The following is a 15,851-nucleotide window of genomic DNA, read 5'->3' as shown; positions in this document are numbered from 1 at the left end:
TTAATCCATTTTTCCCTTCTATGATGGATTCAATTGTCTTTCATGAGCATGGATTTCTTCTTGTTCAAGACTGCGGAATGGCTAAGAGCGTTTTAGGTAACCAAAATCGCTCTATCTACTGTTTGACGTGAAAATCTAGAAGTGTATCTTACAAAAGCATTCTAGAGAGCTTTGTAACTCAATTGGTCAAGAGCATTCGTTTTTACATCGTAGTTTGAGTCCTCCTAAATACCGCTTTTATCAACCAAATATGTTGATTTACTAGGAACATCTCCAATGGCAGAAATTTGTTAGAATGCCTGATATACATGATGATATACCACGTATTATAATATAAGTGAAGAAAAATTTTATTTTTCAAGTGTCTCTACACTTATATAATGACACATTTCAAAGCATTTACATTTTCGTTAGAAAGGCTCTAATACAAACTAAATAAACTAATAAATAAATTGATATGAAACTCGTGTCCACGAAATTCAAATTAAGAAATAAAAAAGTGATGACTACGGCCTAAGCTTACTTCACGTATCCATTTATGTCTAGAACAAAGAAAAGAATGGTATCATTCCCACTCCCAGTTTCCAAATCGACGGCTGGCACACGAGGACACAGCTTATGACGCGTACCATCCAATAACATATTTCCACGTAGGATCCGCACTCCCGAAACCGGCATTTCCCAGTCACCGTACTTATTCACCGGCTCCACGTCACCACCTTCTCTCACCGAACCCCTCCGCTTACCTACCAAAGCAGTCACACCCCAGTCCAGCTTACGCACTCTGACAGTGCCCTATTAATATATTTTCCCGGAAAATCTTTCAAAATGCCAACCAATACAGAAAATTAAGATTTTCCGTCACTTTCTTGGGAAAATCTCGATTAAATTTTTGTCATTGGAAAATTCATACTTTCGTGATTTGAATTTCAGCTCCGACTGAAAGAGGAGAGAAGAAACCATGTTTCTGGTGGATTGGTTCTATGGAGTTCTGGCTTCTCTAGGGCTATGGCAGAAGGAGGCCAAGATCTTGTTCTTAGGGCTCGATAATGCCGGAAAGACCACCTTGCTTCACATGCTCAAAGATGAGGTATTGATTTATGTGAATCTTTTAATTGCTAATTTGAATTTGAATTTTGGATTGAAGAAATTAGGGTTTTTGATTTGGTGGTTGCAGAGATTAGTTCAGCACCAACCGACTCAGCATCCGACGTCGGAGGAGCTGAGTATTGGGATGATTAAGTTCAAGGCCTTTGATTTGGGCGGGCATCAGGTCGCTCGCAGAGTCTGGAAGGACTATTACGCCAAGGTTGACATTTTACTCCAATTATTTATTCAAATTTCAGTTCCTCTACTTTTGATGTGCTAATTTAGTGTTTGATCAGATTTATTTTTCGAAATTGTGGTTGCATGGTGTAGGTGTTCGATAAAAAAATGAAAACCCTAAACCCGAAAAATATGAAAATGCATATACATGCGGCGGGTGTATGGTATTTTCGTGGGATGTATATACAATGGATTGAACCGCCATTGGAATATAGGATGATGGTTTAACCTTGACGAATGAATATTTAAGCAACGCTGGGGTTTTTTTTCGCATTCATGGGGTGAAAAATTCAGTGGATTTCGTGTTATTTTGTTCCTAGTCACTTGAACTTGTAGTTGTAGGTGCAAGGTTGCAGTCAAGAGTTTGGTTTTTCTGCTTATTTTAATGCCAATTGATTGTTATTTTGGTTTATATTGATTCCCGGTGTCAAGGGTGTCTTGTTAGTGCCCAACCTAGGACAATTTTTTCAAATTGGGGATTAGTTCAAGATTTTTCTTAACGTGATGTGCGATATATTCATCGATATTCTATGCTCTTTTGATTGTTTAGGTGGATGCTGTGGTGTACCTGGTTGATGCTTACGACAAGGAGAGATTTGCAGAGTCAAAGAAGGAGCTCGATGCTCTTCTCTCCGACGAGTCATTGGCAACTGTCCCGTTTCTGATCTTGGGAAACAAAATCGACATACCTTATGCTGCATCAGAGGATGAGCTACGTTACCATTTGGGCCTGACTAACTTCACCACAGGTAAGGGGAAGGTCAATCTGACCGATTCCAATGTCCGCCCCCTTGAAGTGTTCATGTGCAGTATTGTCCGCAAGATGGGGTACGGTGAAGGCTTCAAATGGCTGTCCCAATACATCAAATAGGTGATGAATGGACAAGCAACCATGCCACAGGCGGTCCAGATGGTAGTTTCCTGCAACAGATGCTCTCTGGTTGACTTGATGATGGCGATTTCTAAGCATAGGTGCTCGTGTAAAGTGGACATGTTATCTTAGGTACCAGTTTTTTGCTTCGAAACTTACCGTGTTAGTTTTCTGCAACAGATGCTCTCCGGTAAAAGTACTATTTTTCGTTTTATATTTTATTATGTTCTGGATAGATGTGTTAGCTTTCTTAATCTGTATTGGTAACTAGATTGCAGAAGTAATAAATATTTACAGAACGTCTACTCTGCCTCTGTGCTTTCTTTTTTTCCACTGCCATTTAGTTAGGCATCTGCAAGTAGTATTTGTGCCCACTTTCCATTCAATAAGTATTGTCTCCCTGCGTTGCACTGGTCCCTTACCCGTGAAGATCAATTGTGCACCAAACCAGTAGCTAGATCACAAAAATTGCTGGATGTACTAATGGTCGTTGACGGTTCATAACGGATACAGATGTGGTTTGCGAGAGGTTTGTATTTAAAGTGGTTGAGAGCATTTACTCATGCTGAGAACTTGTTTTCGATTTCTCGTGTAAAAAGAACTAATGTCTAAACAAGCAAACGAAGAAAAATACCTTTCGGATACGAGGGCTTAGGTCATCACTAATCGAAATGGCTAAATATACCCTCGTCCGAAATTACAGTCCTGCAAAAAAATATTTTTAAATGGACAGTGTAGGCCATATTCTTATATCATCTCCAATTGAAGAGGTTGAACATAGTCTCTTAATAATTTATTAGGTTTAAGCTTATATTTTAAATTTATTAGTTAATTTAATTAAGCTATTGTTGGATGTTTTCAAATATAGCTGTTGAATTTGAGTCAATTATTGCAAATGAGGAGCTGTCGGCCAAAAAATGACTAAATGGAGTTGGCTAGTTTGATGCCTCTTTCGGCCAAATAATAGCCTGGTGGGCTATATCAAGTTAATCATTGGTTGGAGATGAGATTTTGAGCAAATCAAGTCATTATTTAACTTTTTCGACCCTTAGCTGTCACCATTGGTAATGCCCTTACGCAAATCCTAGTACAAGAGTGTGCGCCTGACCCATGAAGTTCCGGAATCATATAAAATCGTAGTGCCAGAAGCAGCTTAAAAACACTGAATTATTTGGAGATGTAGCGCTCAAAGCGTTCACGATAACATTAAAAATCGAGAAGCACCGCCTACTGATCATACAACACTGAAAGAGCCTCCCAACAATCCTAGGAACAGTCTGAAAGGGTCTAAAGCACATAACTAATTGTTATAGGCATTTACAAGATGTACAGGCTACACAAGCAGAGAGCACCATCCCCAAATGTTGTCATTTGCCTGTCCGGAGCTCGGGAATTTCTTCAATTATCCATGATAGCATCGGGGTCGAGAAAATCATCGAATTCCAGCTGTAGAAGATAAAAGATTTGATTGGTTAATGTATCTGCAGAATTGTAACGTAACAATGAAAGAAGATCCTAATCAGATCACTCACCGTTGCTTGATTGTGAGCCATCTTCATCCTAGCATATTCTTCTTGTGCTTTCCTTGAGCGGAACATGGCCTGAACACGTATAACGGATCTTTCAACGCGGTCTTCAGCCTGTTTCTGGCTGGCCCTGTAGAAGTCTTCTTCTGTATCACTTTCCTGATCCTGATCTACACTCACTTCAGCCGGGGCCACATTAAGTCCACGAAGCCCTCTTCTTTTGAAGCGCCATCTCAGAACAGCTTTCTCAAGCACTCCAACTGACCAGAGAACTTTACGGTACTGCCTCCGCACTTGGAAGGCCCGAAAAGCAGCCTGCATAAGATGCCAATTCAATTAACAGGGTTTTCCTGGACTTATAAGAGTTAATCATACACTGGTTATGCAAATCCAGCTGCAACTTCCATGCTCTAGTCATTGTCTAACATGTAACAATCCAAGTTAAAGTTACTGAAAGCAGAACAATCTTGCAATTTGACCAATCATAAATGTTTTTCAGTGGCGACTGACTGACACTAAGTAGATTGACTAAATCTTTCCCATTTAAATTTGATCTTCCAAAAGGATTTGGTATATCCCTGTGTGGCTCATACCAGCTATATTCACTTTCCAACTATACCAGAAAGAGGAAGAGGGAAGAGGGTTTACTTGAATTTTGATAGTTTGACGGCGCAAACTAAGGAAATCTTGCCGCATCTTCCAAGTACGAAACCTATATTGAATGCGAGCAGCAGCTTGGATCTTCTTTTTTGTCTCATAGTTGCGAAAGGCATGTTGAATTTTCAATGCTGCAATTATACCACGTGCTTCAGCCTCTGGAATGGAATACTGAACCGCTTTAGTCTTTTTTTTCAGTGAGTTCTCCCTGAAGGCAGCCTGTATTCGTGCTGCTGCATCAGCAGTTGTCCGGTAAGCTGCCAAAGTATCCTTCAGATATAGATCTTCCTCACTGAGGTTCTCAGAGTTTGCTGCATAGTTTGAGCTAATTTCAAGAGAGCCACTAACATTTCCAGCTACGCTCATAGCGTTGAATTGTTCTACCAAAGCCTTCTCTGAAAGATAAGCTGCTAAGCCATCATAGCCCTTCATGAATGCAAAATCAGCAGCAGTGGATCCGCCAGGGTTATCTGGCGTGGGGTCTGTGACCAAGTTTGGCTTTGCCCCAGCAGATAAAAGTACTGCAACCATTTTCTCCCTACACATGGAGTGTTTTAGCATTAAGAAAATCTCCTCGGACGATATACTTCCAATCTTATCACAGAATGCATGCAACAATGTCAGATGCAAGTAAAACAAATATGCCCAAAATCAATATGATCCAGAAGATAAAAATTATTGACTTAAAGCTCAAGCTATTGCGAGCAGAGGATAGAGATGGGTAAGTTCTACTATACGGGTACCAAAACTTAAAGAAGACACAGAACATCTAAGGAGTGAATGATGTACAAGATATGCTTCAGACAAATACAACTTAAAACAAATAACTGAATAAATGGCATACCTTCCGCAATATGCCGCCCAATGAAGGGCTGTCCATCCACGTCTATCACGAAAGTCTAACGACAAGCCAGACCATGAAAACAAGCGAACAGCCCATGTATATTCTAGAATAGCACATAAATGGATTACTCCTTGACCATGAGCATCATACTCTTTGGTTTTAGAGACCTGAACAACCTTTTCCAGCAGCCAATCCTTTAGCCTGTTCTTCAGAATTAGTTCAAACAGACTATCCTTTGCCAGCGGTAAGGGAGTTTTGTTGTCTTCAACTGCCTTCATCAAATATGGCCAGTTATTAGATATGTGAGAGGTTCTGTGGGCAAACTTCTTGGCTTCTTTCAGGGAATTCGGGGGCACTTTACTAGATATAATATTGAGGCTATGAGATGAGGAGAAAAGCAAATAAGCAAGCCGCATCTGTGCTTGGAATTCTTCCCATTTGTTCCCTTCTGAAGAAACTAATGTATCACTCAAAACAGGAGCACGATATTCGAAGTTTAGTTCTTGGCTGATGGGTTTATGGCCATCAATACTCATAAAAAGGTTTACTACTCTAGGAGAATGTGGTGGTACAAAACAGCGATACACCCCGGCTTGAACAATTTCTGCAGGAAGGCATACATCACCACAAACACAAAGTAGATCGGACTTTGCAAGTTGAAAAAACTCTTGATGTAAGAAGCCAGTGATTAGAATCTGCAAACGCACTTGATTAGAGGCTGAAATTTATGCTAAGCAGTAGAATATGGGGTTTAAAGCAAAGAGGATAACCTTTGTTTTTTCGTTTGAAAAAGCCCATGTAGGCGAGATATCAGTTATGTTAAATATTTGCTGAGGAACAGAAGATTGAAGATGATCCATAGTGGGAGAAGCAAATGAATTTTGGGCAGCTGAAAATGAGGAATCAAGTACTGGGTCTTCCACTGAGGCTGTAGACTCTGTCATGATCTGGTTTATCCACCTTCCAAAACTGTCCTGACTGTGTAATCCATTATTATGCAAAACGTCCACGGAACCACATGTGGCCTTGGCAATATAATCCCTTCTCTGGACATTTGAATTCACATCACCCAGCAGAGTCTCAACACAAGGAGTGCCTGAAAGATTAAACTGAATGTTTTCACTCCCCGCGGTTGGATTGGTTAAATTACCAAAAGAAGAAATTTCAGCTGATAAACTGCTGGCTCCCTGCAAAAAGAAACCATTTATCATGGAAGGTATACAAAATAATTGAATGCCAGTGTGTATAATAAACAACAAATTGCCAATGCGGAAGGACTACAATAAATGGGCAGTAAAAAATAAGAATTATGAGTAATTCTACTTACGCCACTTATGGAGCCATTTCCCACGACTTGATTCCGCTGGTCATAGCCTGATATGTTGTCTGGCACCGCAAAATCCCCCACCAAGAAGAAGAGACAGAGAGAGAATAATGGTTAATATTTTCATCATTCTGGGTTCTGCTGTAGCAATAACTGTTATCTTGTCACTTACCTCCTTTAAAATCATTTTTAACCAGAAGTTCATCCCATTCGAGTGTATTAATATCATGGAGCCTCTGTTCATGATTATTAACAGTCAATCCGTCACCGAGCTCTGTAGACCATCAAAACGCAAGAGCAAGGACCTTGAATATCCGTTTTCAAGAAAAATAGCAACAGAAATTAGAAGTAACAAACCTTCACTAAACAAGGAAAAATCATTAAAATATCAAGAAATAATGAAAAAACCAATTCTTATCATGAAAAGTAATTTATTTCTTCTAACATCACCACACTCCAAATTCTGTTATGGTTTCCTGAAATGACACAGCCTATTCCAAAACAAAAAATGAACAGTATAAGTCGTTGTGCAGAAAGTTCATATATAGTCACCTTGAAGCTCATTTTCACCAGCACAATATGCGTTGTTAGCCACAGAATCATGTTCTTCTGATAAAAATGACGGAGCAGATGGGTCAGAGACGGAACTAGAGTTTGAATTCACAGGCGTGACTGCAGAACCCTGCAGTAAGCAAACAATCCAATATAATGTCAGAATATCTAGTTGGTTTCTGAAAAGAACGCAACAAAGAATTTGTTCCAAAGACTGGCAAGTTCGTGAAGGTATTGCCAAGTTCTCACTTGGTTTTACCCTAAACCCCTAAATGGAAATTGTTGAAAAATAGCAATAACAGACTTAAGTATTCATGCCCTGAGAAGGAGCACAAATTCTGAAAGTACTTAATCTTGAACATCGAACAAAAAAAAAAAAAAAAAAAAGCTACAGAAAAACCACCTCTCGTGTTTCACGGTAATGAACAAGAACTATATGTTCTAGACTCCTGCAACCAGACAAACAATAATACTGTCAGTAAGACTACTCTCTAAGAGATAATAGTAAAAATATGATACACTAATGGATCCATGTAAACTGTAATAATTACATACTTATCAAGCAGCCAATAACACCTCCGGACGAAGGTTGGGCTGTCCTCACCATGTGCATAATATACATGTACTCTTTCTTCATTACCAACCTGAACCATTAAAACAAATGAAAAAATGTTATGGAACTGTCAATAATCATTCCCTGGCAAAACAAGCTCTGGCACTTGTACAGGATTTTCAGGCAAGTTTTGATTAAGGAGATTATGTGCAGTTGATAAAAAAAACCTTTCGATATTTAAAACTGAGAACGAAGGAAATTTCCATGATACAAGTGTCAGTGCAGCGTTTTCAGTAATCAATCCGAATCCCAACTCTACGGGGTTGTTGAAAAAGATTGATATTCAACAGTACGCACAACTAACACCTTAGAAGAAAAAGAAAGAATATGCAAATAAAAAATGGAAACTTACTTTCAAGTGCTCATGAGCTTCTTTAACTGTCTTCCCATCCTTTTTCTTCTTCCAGTTATGACCATCTTTCCTGAAGTTTCTAAGCAACTTCCGGTCGAACAAGACAATAGTGCCACCTGTACAAAAAATGACCAAGATAGGAAACATAGCAGTTTCAATATTTGTTGAAATCAGAAAAGAATGAATTGAGTGTGAGAAGGGACCATAGTTATACGACACAACAGAATCATCTCACTATTAACTGTAACAGATGCGTACTTTTGGGCATGTTCACTGGCTTGATATAGACGGTGAAATACTTGTAATTGTAAAGTATTGCGTGAATTTCATTTGGGCGGAGCCATCTTGATTTGGCTTCCTCCATAGTAGTCGCAACATCCAAATCTGTGCATGAAACAAGAACCCACAACAAGAAAAATAAGCAAGGGAACTTACATCCTGGTAGTAACATGTGAAATTATGGAATCTGATCAAGAATGCAGTCAGAATCGGAACTGCAATACGAACGAGGGAGGCACGTAGGGACACGAATTCAACACAAACAAAAAAGTCCAATCCAACCATTTGAACAGTATCAACCTGATATCTAATCTATGTCATTTTATCTTCCCTTGCCCTTTCCTCGACTCCTCACAAACTGTCATCATTGATCAATAAAGACGAGAAAGAAGGCTCTGTTCTTTTCGACACTTACATGCATTTCTTTCTCTCTCCCAATTAGCACATAAAAATACTATCTTTATAATTTTTTTTTTTTTTTTTTAAAGGGGGACAAGAGTGGCAAGTTATGGTTATCCACGCTCCTCGTACAGCCGTTTCAGCCTTCCTGACCACAAGTTATTCGTGCTTCTGGATTCACTAGATAACACTTCCTGTGAGGAATTCCATGCTCTTGCTTTCGCAGAACATGTAAATTGCTGCCGAGAGGCGATAATCCAAAGAAAAATTCACTTGCTTCGATAATCAAAACCAATCACTTTCCATTAAATACCAAATTACAGAGAGAGAGAGAGAGCAAAATAACAGATTTTTTTATTTTCTTTTATTTTGATCACAAATAAAAAATGTAAGACACATCCGTACCTTGCATTGTACGGAATCCATGAATCTCTGAACCCACGAGCTGATTCTCCATCATCAATAAACCCTCCAAGTAATCCCAAAACTTCCCTCACTCAAAGCCTTAAACCCGTCAAAACCCAAAACCCAATACAAAAACTTGATCAATAATTTCACAAAAATAACAGAAAACGATCAAAAGAAAAACAAAATCAACCCAAAAGTACCTCATCAAAATCCGAGTGAACGGAAAATGCCGGGAGCTTCCAGCAGTGAGAGCCTCTCTCTCTCTCTCTCTCTCTCTTTCTCTCTCTGATTGTCGGTTATTTCGTAAAAAATGAGAAAGTATAAAATGAAAGGAGCTGACTAGCAGTCAATATATCCAAGAAGTCCGGACTTGAAGATTTTTCGGCAATCAATAAATACATTTGTTGTAGCAGGACAGGTGAAGTCAGCTGCTTCTTTTTCTCCGATGCGCGTTGCAGGATAACGATTCTACGGAGGCGGAAACAGGCCGTTCGATGAGGAAGATCTTAGGCCACCGATAAAGACAGTTGTTATCACCACCACGTGTACGGTGTATCCCAATGGTTGGTGGGGTTAACTATTGACCCCCTTTTTTTACCCGTACTTTTGCCCATTGTTAGTGGTCCAACCTCCATAATACGTTATATAAAATTCAATGAGAATTGAATAATTTGAATTCACGGGACCGCTGTGTAGACAAAAGTGTGAAAACACGAATTGTGTTTTCTCATGCACTTTCGACTCCATCACGATTTTCACCCGTTTTAAAGGTGGAGATTGAAGTGATGCAATTTTCGAAGTCCCCACTTCCCCACCGACGTTAATACATGTGCATGAACCATGGTAGGGTTCGGACTAGGTTCATGGAGTCATAGTCAAATATGTGTCACCATTCAAATGGCTTCAGTTACATATGCATTAATCAATAATAATAATAAAATGTGTTTTGTAGGTTCTGTAAAATTTTATAAGACTGAATCGAGCTCAATTTCAATCATATTTAGTCTTAATCACGCATTGTAGAATATTAAACATTGATTCGAGTTATTTAATTTCATTTTATTTGCGATTGACACATATACTAGACCCACCGCTCTTGCTTTACGAGTGATGAGAACAATGCACTCCAAATTGAGAATGATGGCTGCAAATCAAGAAAGCTTATTGGATCAACTAGGTAAAATACTATTTCTTGGTAGGCAAAACAAAGTAATTAAGAAAATCAACAACTCCTAAAGGTAACGATACTTAGGTTGTTTTTGTTTGCCAAATTAATCAAGAAAATTTCAAGAAGTCTAATCAAGTAGTAAAATGGACTGAGTGGCTCTTTTTTATTTTATTATTATTTTATTTATGTATTTACAAAACACTCGCCGTAATAATGGAATCATTTAGCATATATTGATAAGGCCGAAGATCTGTTGTCTCTTTCGTATATTTTTGTTAAAATTTGGGCACATTATACATATACTAAAACTCGGTTTGCTTAGTACTGTTTTCACTGTTCATGAATAGTAGATTTACTTTTTTTTTTTTTTTTTTTGGAAACAGTAGATTTACTTATTTGGTACTCATTCTAAGCTTTTTAACGTTTGTTGAACATTAAATTTACTTATTTGCCCCTCCTATACACGTGTTGCTCATCGTGGAAGGCAAGAAAGATGAAAATGGGGCTCTTCCATTTGCTGCCAGAACGAATTTCTCCAGTTGTCTCTCAAGACCCAAACCCCTAGCCTCCACAAGAAGGGTCATCTCTCTCTCACACTTTTTTTTTTTTTCAATTTGTGATCAAATTTCCTTTGCATGAATGCTTCTCTGACATATTTGTTTTGAGTTTGGTTTTTGAATTCTCTTTTCTTTGTTCAAATTTTTGTGATTTTAATTTTAAAAATGTGGGTTTTCTTTGTTCAATGGTATGGTCCATCTTCAATGTTTTACTATTTAACAGAAAACTAACGATGTTAAGTCATATCTTAAAGCTTAATGAATAAAATAATAATTCCCTACAATTTTCATGTTTGTTTAACCCATTAATTTAACCGACCACTCTCCTCAGCACACTCTCTCTCTCTCTCTCTCTCTCTCTCTCTCTCTCTCTCTCTCTCTCTCTCTCTCTCTCTCTCTCTCTCTCTCTCTCTCTCTCAATGTTTGGGGTCCCGTCATGATCTAATTAACCACTGGAAGTCTTTTCACTTTTTTGATCTCCTTAAAAATTGTTTTAGTTTTCTTTGAAGTATGTCTACAAAACCTAACTCGTAGGACCAATAAACTCAAGTTCTTAATTTTGAGCAATTACAATTAAGAGGTTTCTTTTTGGTGGTACGGAGGAGGAGGAGGTGGCGGACCATCGGCGGTGAACTGGGAGGATAAGGAGGAGGAGATTGTTTGGTGGTTTTAGAAGGCGAGAGAACATTACGAGATTATTCTCTTTGTTTCATTATGCTTAGTATAGGTTATGGTATTTTAACAGCGTCAATATTTATCAAGTATAAAGCCATGTTAAAATTTTAATAAAGAGACACAATTTAGAGACAGCAGACCCGCATTTGATATCGTACAATGGACCTATCAAATCATATTTTAAGAAATGCTAACCACTAGCATTATATATCATACTTTGAGAAATGCTAACCACTAGCATTCGATATCATACAATGGACCTATCAAATCACTTGCAAGACCCTATTAATTAAACATCAACAGCGATCACCAAAGGGGCTCTTCTTTTAGTAAACCAGCCATTACTAATACTGCGCTCTAAATCACTTTAACAAGTTTTTTTACATATTATATTTTTTCGTTGATAAAATAACAATAGTGTCCATTAACAACTAACTCTTAATTTAGTAGTATTTTTCTTCCTAGTGTTCAAAGAGATCGCTACACAAATCCCATCTCTTTTTTCTATACAACAATTTTAGGGAGGAAGATTTAAGTTAAGTTTCACAACGAACTAGTCACATTAACTATCAAATTCAAATGTATCATTCATATGAGTCAGATCTATGACACTCAATTATAGTTACAAATAAAAAAATTACAATTAAACTGTAGTACTAATGATAACCTCATCTCTTAATTGATTAAACAAATTAGTAAAGTGATTTGACCTACTCCCAATTTATTTTTCTGTTTACTTTTTTCAGATTTTGGGCCACAAAGATCCAACCAGCAAATTTCGAATTTTAAGGTCCAAAGTGGACTAGGCCAAGAAAAGAGCCAGCCCACTCAATAAAAGCCCAACTAAGTTCCAAACCTTTATACTCTTGAACACACAGCAAAAGGCCATCTGGATCATAATTGGCAAGCAAAAGCTGATGGAATGCTCACTGCTTTTTGCTTCACTTGCACTCAAAGGAAGAAATTAATTTGAAGCAAAAACAGAAGGTGGTGGGTGAGCGTTACACATTGACAGTCTCCTTCTAACCTTATTTGTTACACACTCATTTTCTTTCCTCTTCACTCCCCCCAACCATTAATATTCTGAATTCCATATATAAAATCTCATTCCATTTCCCCCTTCATCATCCCACCACACAAAATTAATCAAAGCAAAAAAAATGGAGAAAAAATGGCTTCTGCTTTTCTCAATGGTAGCTGCAACGCTGCTAGCGGTCGACGTTGCGAATGGTCAAGAGGAGTCAGCGGTGAAGCCGTTGGTGAAGATAGTGAAGGGCAAGAAGGTGTGTGACAAAGGGTGGGAGTGTAAGGGATGGTCTGTTTATTGTTGTAACCAGACAATTTCTGACTACTTCCAAGCTTACCAATTTGAGGACCTTTTTTCCAAGCGTAACTCGCCCGTGGCGCACGCCGTGGGGTTCTGGGACTACCACTCTTTCATCACAGCGGCCGCTGAGTACCAGCCTCATGGATTTGGTACCACAGGTGGCAAGCTCCAGGGGATGAAGGAAGTTACTGCTTTTCTTGGCCATGTTGGCAGTAAAACTTCATGTGAGTTATAAAATTTTTCTTTCTAGGGTTTTTTTGGGTTGATTTGGTTGGAATTTCTTTAGGATCTCTTTTTCTCTATACCACTAAAGGAGGGCATCAGGCACCAATCTACATGATCTGGTACCAAGTTCCAATATACTATATGTGGATCGAGTGCTAATTTATAATACTTGATATCAAATATCAACAATCTACTGTATTTGGTACCGAGTACCAATCTACAGTATTTTGTACATTGTCGAGTACTTATTTATAATACTTGATATAAGATGATAACGTTAATATATTGACCAAATATCAGCAATCTCAGGTATTGTAGATTGGTGTGCAGTGCCAAACAATCTTTTCTCGTCATTCAAGTATTCAACTTGTACTTGCTTTGAAATGGATTTGATTAGGGTTATGTAAAATTTTTTTTGTTTAAAATCCCCATAATCGTAATTAGGAAGAGTTGAATAATTTGGAATTTGGGGTTCTATACAACGGAATTGACACCTTAATTTGTTCCTAATTAGCTTCTCACAACGCAGGATAAAAACTATACAAATCTAGGAATGTTGAGTGTTGTTGCTGGAGTTTATGACTCCAAAATGCTTTTCCTTGAAGTGCTTTTGAAGCTTAGATTTACAAGGATTTTATGCAGTCTTATATATAATGAAACAAAGATGAAGTGATGATAATTTGTTTCAATTGTCAGGTGGCTATGGGGTTGCTACAGGAGGACCAACGGCTTGGGGTCTATGTTACAACAAGGAAATGAGCCCTAGCCAGTTATACTGTGATGACTACTACAAATACACTTATCCCTGCTCTCCTGGAGCTTCATACCATGGCCGTGGTGCCTTGCCGCTCTATTGGTATAAACAATCCACCTAATTCCCAAATTTTTTCATATCCAGAATTTTGAGCTGTTATTAGCACTAAAAAATAGTCATCATACATTCTTTTCTAATGAAAAGAATAAGGAATATATGATAACTACTATGGAGTGTTTATAACAAAAATATGAGTTAGCTTCTTTCGTAGAAGCGTTCATTCTTCATTCTCATTCTTGCAAATCACAGTTTGAGACTACATAAATTATTCATAAAAAACACAAAGAAAAATTACTATACATGTAATTGTGAAACTTGCATTGACAAGAGGTTTGGAATGCTATTTCTAGAGGAAGGGATTCAAGTATATTGTTAATAACAATCCTCGACTTTCTAATTTTCAAAATTCAAAACTGTTATTGGTACTTTAAAATACTAAAATAGTCATCACACAGACTCTTACTGAAAAATTGGAATGGAAGGGTGTCAAACAACTATTTTAACAATTCAGCATCACTTTCTACTCTATGATTTTGTTTCAATATTTCTTTTAGTTTTCATTTACTTTTGGGTGATTTTGAACTTAGGAACTACAACTATGGAGAAACGGGTGATGCCTTAAAGGTGGACTTACTAAACCATCCAGAATACATAGAACAAAATGCAACCCTAGCCTTCCAGGCTGCAATCTGGAGGTGGATGACACCAGTGAAGAAGAAAATCCCTTCAGCCCACGACGTCTTCGTAGGCAAATGGAAGCCAACCAAGAACGACACTTTGTCCAAAAGGGTTCCTGGCTTTGGCACCACCATGAATGTGCTCTACGGAGACCAAGTCTGTGGCCAAGGTGACGTTGACTCCATGAACAACATCATCTCCCATTACCTGTATTACGTTGACAAAGTCGGTGTCGGCCGTGAAGAGGCTGGCGCTCATGATGTGCTCAGCTGCGCTGAGCAGAAGGCTTTTCAACCTTCATCATCTTCTTCTTCTTCTTAAGGTTTTTATTCGATTTGTTTCAAGACATACGGATTGAAGACGAAGCAAAATGAAGACAATATATTTTTCAAGTTTATCTTTGTGTGATGTCGCAGTAAGCCCTGCATTTTATTATTTGGTGCAAATTTTGTGATTTGTGGTTTACAAGTTCTGAATATTACCTGCATCTTTGCAATTTGAATTGTATGAAACTGTGTTATTGTTGGATAATATTGTTTGGACCCAAATTTACACCATCGGCCCTTGCAATCAAGGCCATTAAGTGAGTATAGCTCCCAACCGTTGGATGGAAAAGTAAAGATAATTTTGTTATTGTTAAAGGATAATATTATGATTTTTATCATAATAATTATCTTTTAATATGAATTATCTGCATCTTCTTAAACCAGATAAATATGATGCAAATTATATCCCAAGTAAGCAGTACAGTTCGAATTGATTTGGAATGTCTGATGGCACTTGGAAGCTAAAAATGAATTTGAAATTCATTTGATCAGGATGCATGCATGGATGGGTTTAAAGGTGATGGAATTATGATGATGTAATAAACCTAGGATTTGATGGTCTTGGATAATGATGAGATAAGAAACCTAGGTAGGCTAGTCCTTTTTGCATGGTGATGAAAGTTATTAGATGGGTTTAAAGGTTTCTAATGGAGGTTTTTGATGAGATAAGAAGCCAGGTGGGCTAGTGTTTCTGTTGTGATAAAGCCTAGATAGGCTTTATTTTGTTTGAAAAGTCACGAAATCTAAAGGATATGCCTTGGCATTTGCACAGATCAATTTCAGTTCCGCGAGTTAGAGTTGTAGTTGGACTTTACAAAGTTATCAGGCCGTGTCAAGCAAAAGATAGCCACTATAAATACAGAGTTGCATGCAACATTGAAAGCCCTCTCCAATTCAACACACAAACTGTCTTGCGCAAATTCTCGTTCT

General features: G+C 38.0%; 3 protein-coding genes across 3 annotated transcripts; 2 read left to right on the top strand and 1 right to left on the bottom strand.

Moving 5' to 3' along the window:
- The first annotated feature begins 806 nt into the window (after window positions 1–806).
- On the top strand, window positions 807–2,500 carry LOC137736508 (small COPII coat GTPase SAR1A-like). Its single transcript, XM_068475771.1, has 3 exons — window positions 807–1,090; window positions 1,178–1,309; window positions 1,877–2,500. The coding sequence occupies exons 1-3, from the start codon at window positions 962–964 to the stop codon at window positions 2,195–2,197; spliced, it is 582 nt and encodes a 193-aa protein (XP_068331872.1). The 5' UTR covers window positions 807–961; the 3' UTR covers window positions 2,198–2,500.
- An 801-nt stretch (window positions 2,501–3,301) lies between these two features.
- On the bottom strand, window positions 3,302–9,578 carry LOC137736506 (calmodulin-binding transcription activator 5-like). Its single transcript, XM_068475769.1, has 14 exons — window positions 9,352–9,578; window positions 9,149–9,247; window positions 8,324–8,449; window positions 8,066–8,181; window positions 7,656–7,744; window positions 7,504–7,549; window positions 7,101–7,230; window positions 6,721–6,822; window positions 6,552–6,610; window positions 5,995–6,411; window positions 5,225–5,919; window positions 4,372–4,918; window positions 3,730–4,038; window positions 3,302–3,643 (listed from the first exon to the last, which is right to left on the bottom strand). The coding sequence occupies exons 2-14, from the start codon at window positions 9,201–9,203 to the stop codon at window positions 3,596–3,598; spliced, it is 2,739 nt and encodes a 912-aa protein (XP_068331870.1). The 5' UTR covers window positions 9,204–9,247; window positions 9,352–9,578; the 3' UTR covers window positions 3,302–3,595.
- Window positions 9,579–12,509: 2,931 nt separating this feature from the next.
- On the top strand, window positions 12,510–15,136 carry LOC137736507 (chitinase-like protein 2). The gene is made up of 3 exons (XM_068475770.1): window positions 12,510–13,102; window positions 13,800–13,959; window positions 14,505–15,136. Exons 1-3 carry the CDS (start codon window positions 12,712–12,714, stop codon window positions 14,914–14,916), a joined length of 963 nt encoding a protein of 320 aa, XP_068331871.1. The 5' UTR covers window positions 12,510–12,711; the 3' UTR covers window positions 14,917–15,136.
- The last annotated feature ends 715 nt before the right edge of the window (window positions 15,137–15,851 follow it).

This window comes from Pyrus communis, chromosome 6 (genome assembly GCF_963583255.1).
Source record: "Pyrus communis chromosome 6, drPyrComm1.1, whole genome shotgun sequence".
In the NCBI taxonomy this organism is placed as follows: Eukaryota; Viridiplantae; Streptophyta; class Magnoliopsida; order Rosales; family Rosaceae; genus Pyrus; species Pyrus communis.
Note: the sequence above shows the minus strand (reverse complement) of the source record. Positions and strands in the feature narration are given on the sequence as shown.

Excerpts from the sequence above, each read along its gene's own strand:
- LOC137736508 (XM_068475771.1), top strand. The coding sequence starts at position 962 with ATGTTTCTGGTGGATTGGTTCTATGGAGTTCTGGCTTCTCTAGGGCTA. Across the intron at positions 1,091-1,177 it reads TTCACATGCTCAAAGATGAG|AGATTAGTTCAGCACCAACC; the intron begins GTATTGATTTAT and ends TGGTGGTTGCAG. Across the intron at positions 1,310-1,876 it reads GGAAGGACTATTACGCCAAG|GTGGATGCTGTGGTGTACCT; the intron begins GTTGACATTTTA and ends TTGATTGTTTAG.
- LOC137736507 (XM_068475770.1), top strand. The coding sequence starts at position 12,712 with ATGGAGAAAAAATGGCTTCTGCTTTTCTCAATGGTAGCTGCAACGCTG. Across the intron at positions 13,103-13,799 it reads TGTTGGCAGTAAAACTTCAT|GTGGCTATGGGGTTGCTACA; the intron begins GTGAGTTATAAA and ends TTCAATTGTCAG. Across the intron at positions 13,960-14,504 it reads GGTGCCTTGCCGCTCTATTG|GAACTACAACTATGGAGAAA; the intron begins GTATAAACAATC and ends TTTTGAACTTAG.
- LOC137736506 (XM_068475769.1), bottom strand. The coding sequence starts at position 9,203 with ATGATGGAGAATCAGCTCGTGGGTTCAGAGATTCATGGATTCCGTACA. Across the intron at positions 8,450-9,148 it reads TGGATTCCGTACAATGCAAG|ATTTGGATGTTGCGACTACT; the intron begins GTACGGATGTGT and ends TTTCATGCACAG. Across the intron at positions 4,919-5,224 it reads TGGGCGGCATATTGCGGAAG|GGAGAAAATGGTTGCAGTAC; the intron begins GTATGCCATTTA and ends CTCCATGTGTAG.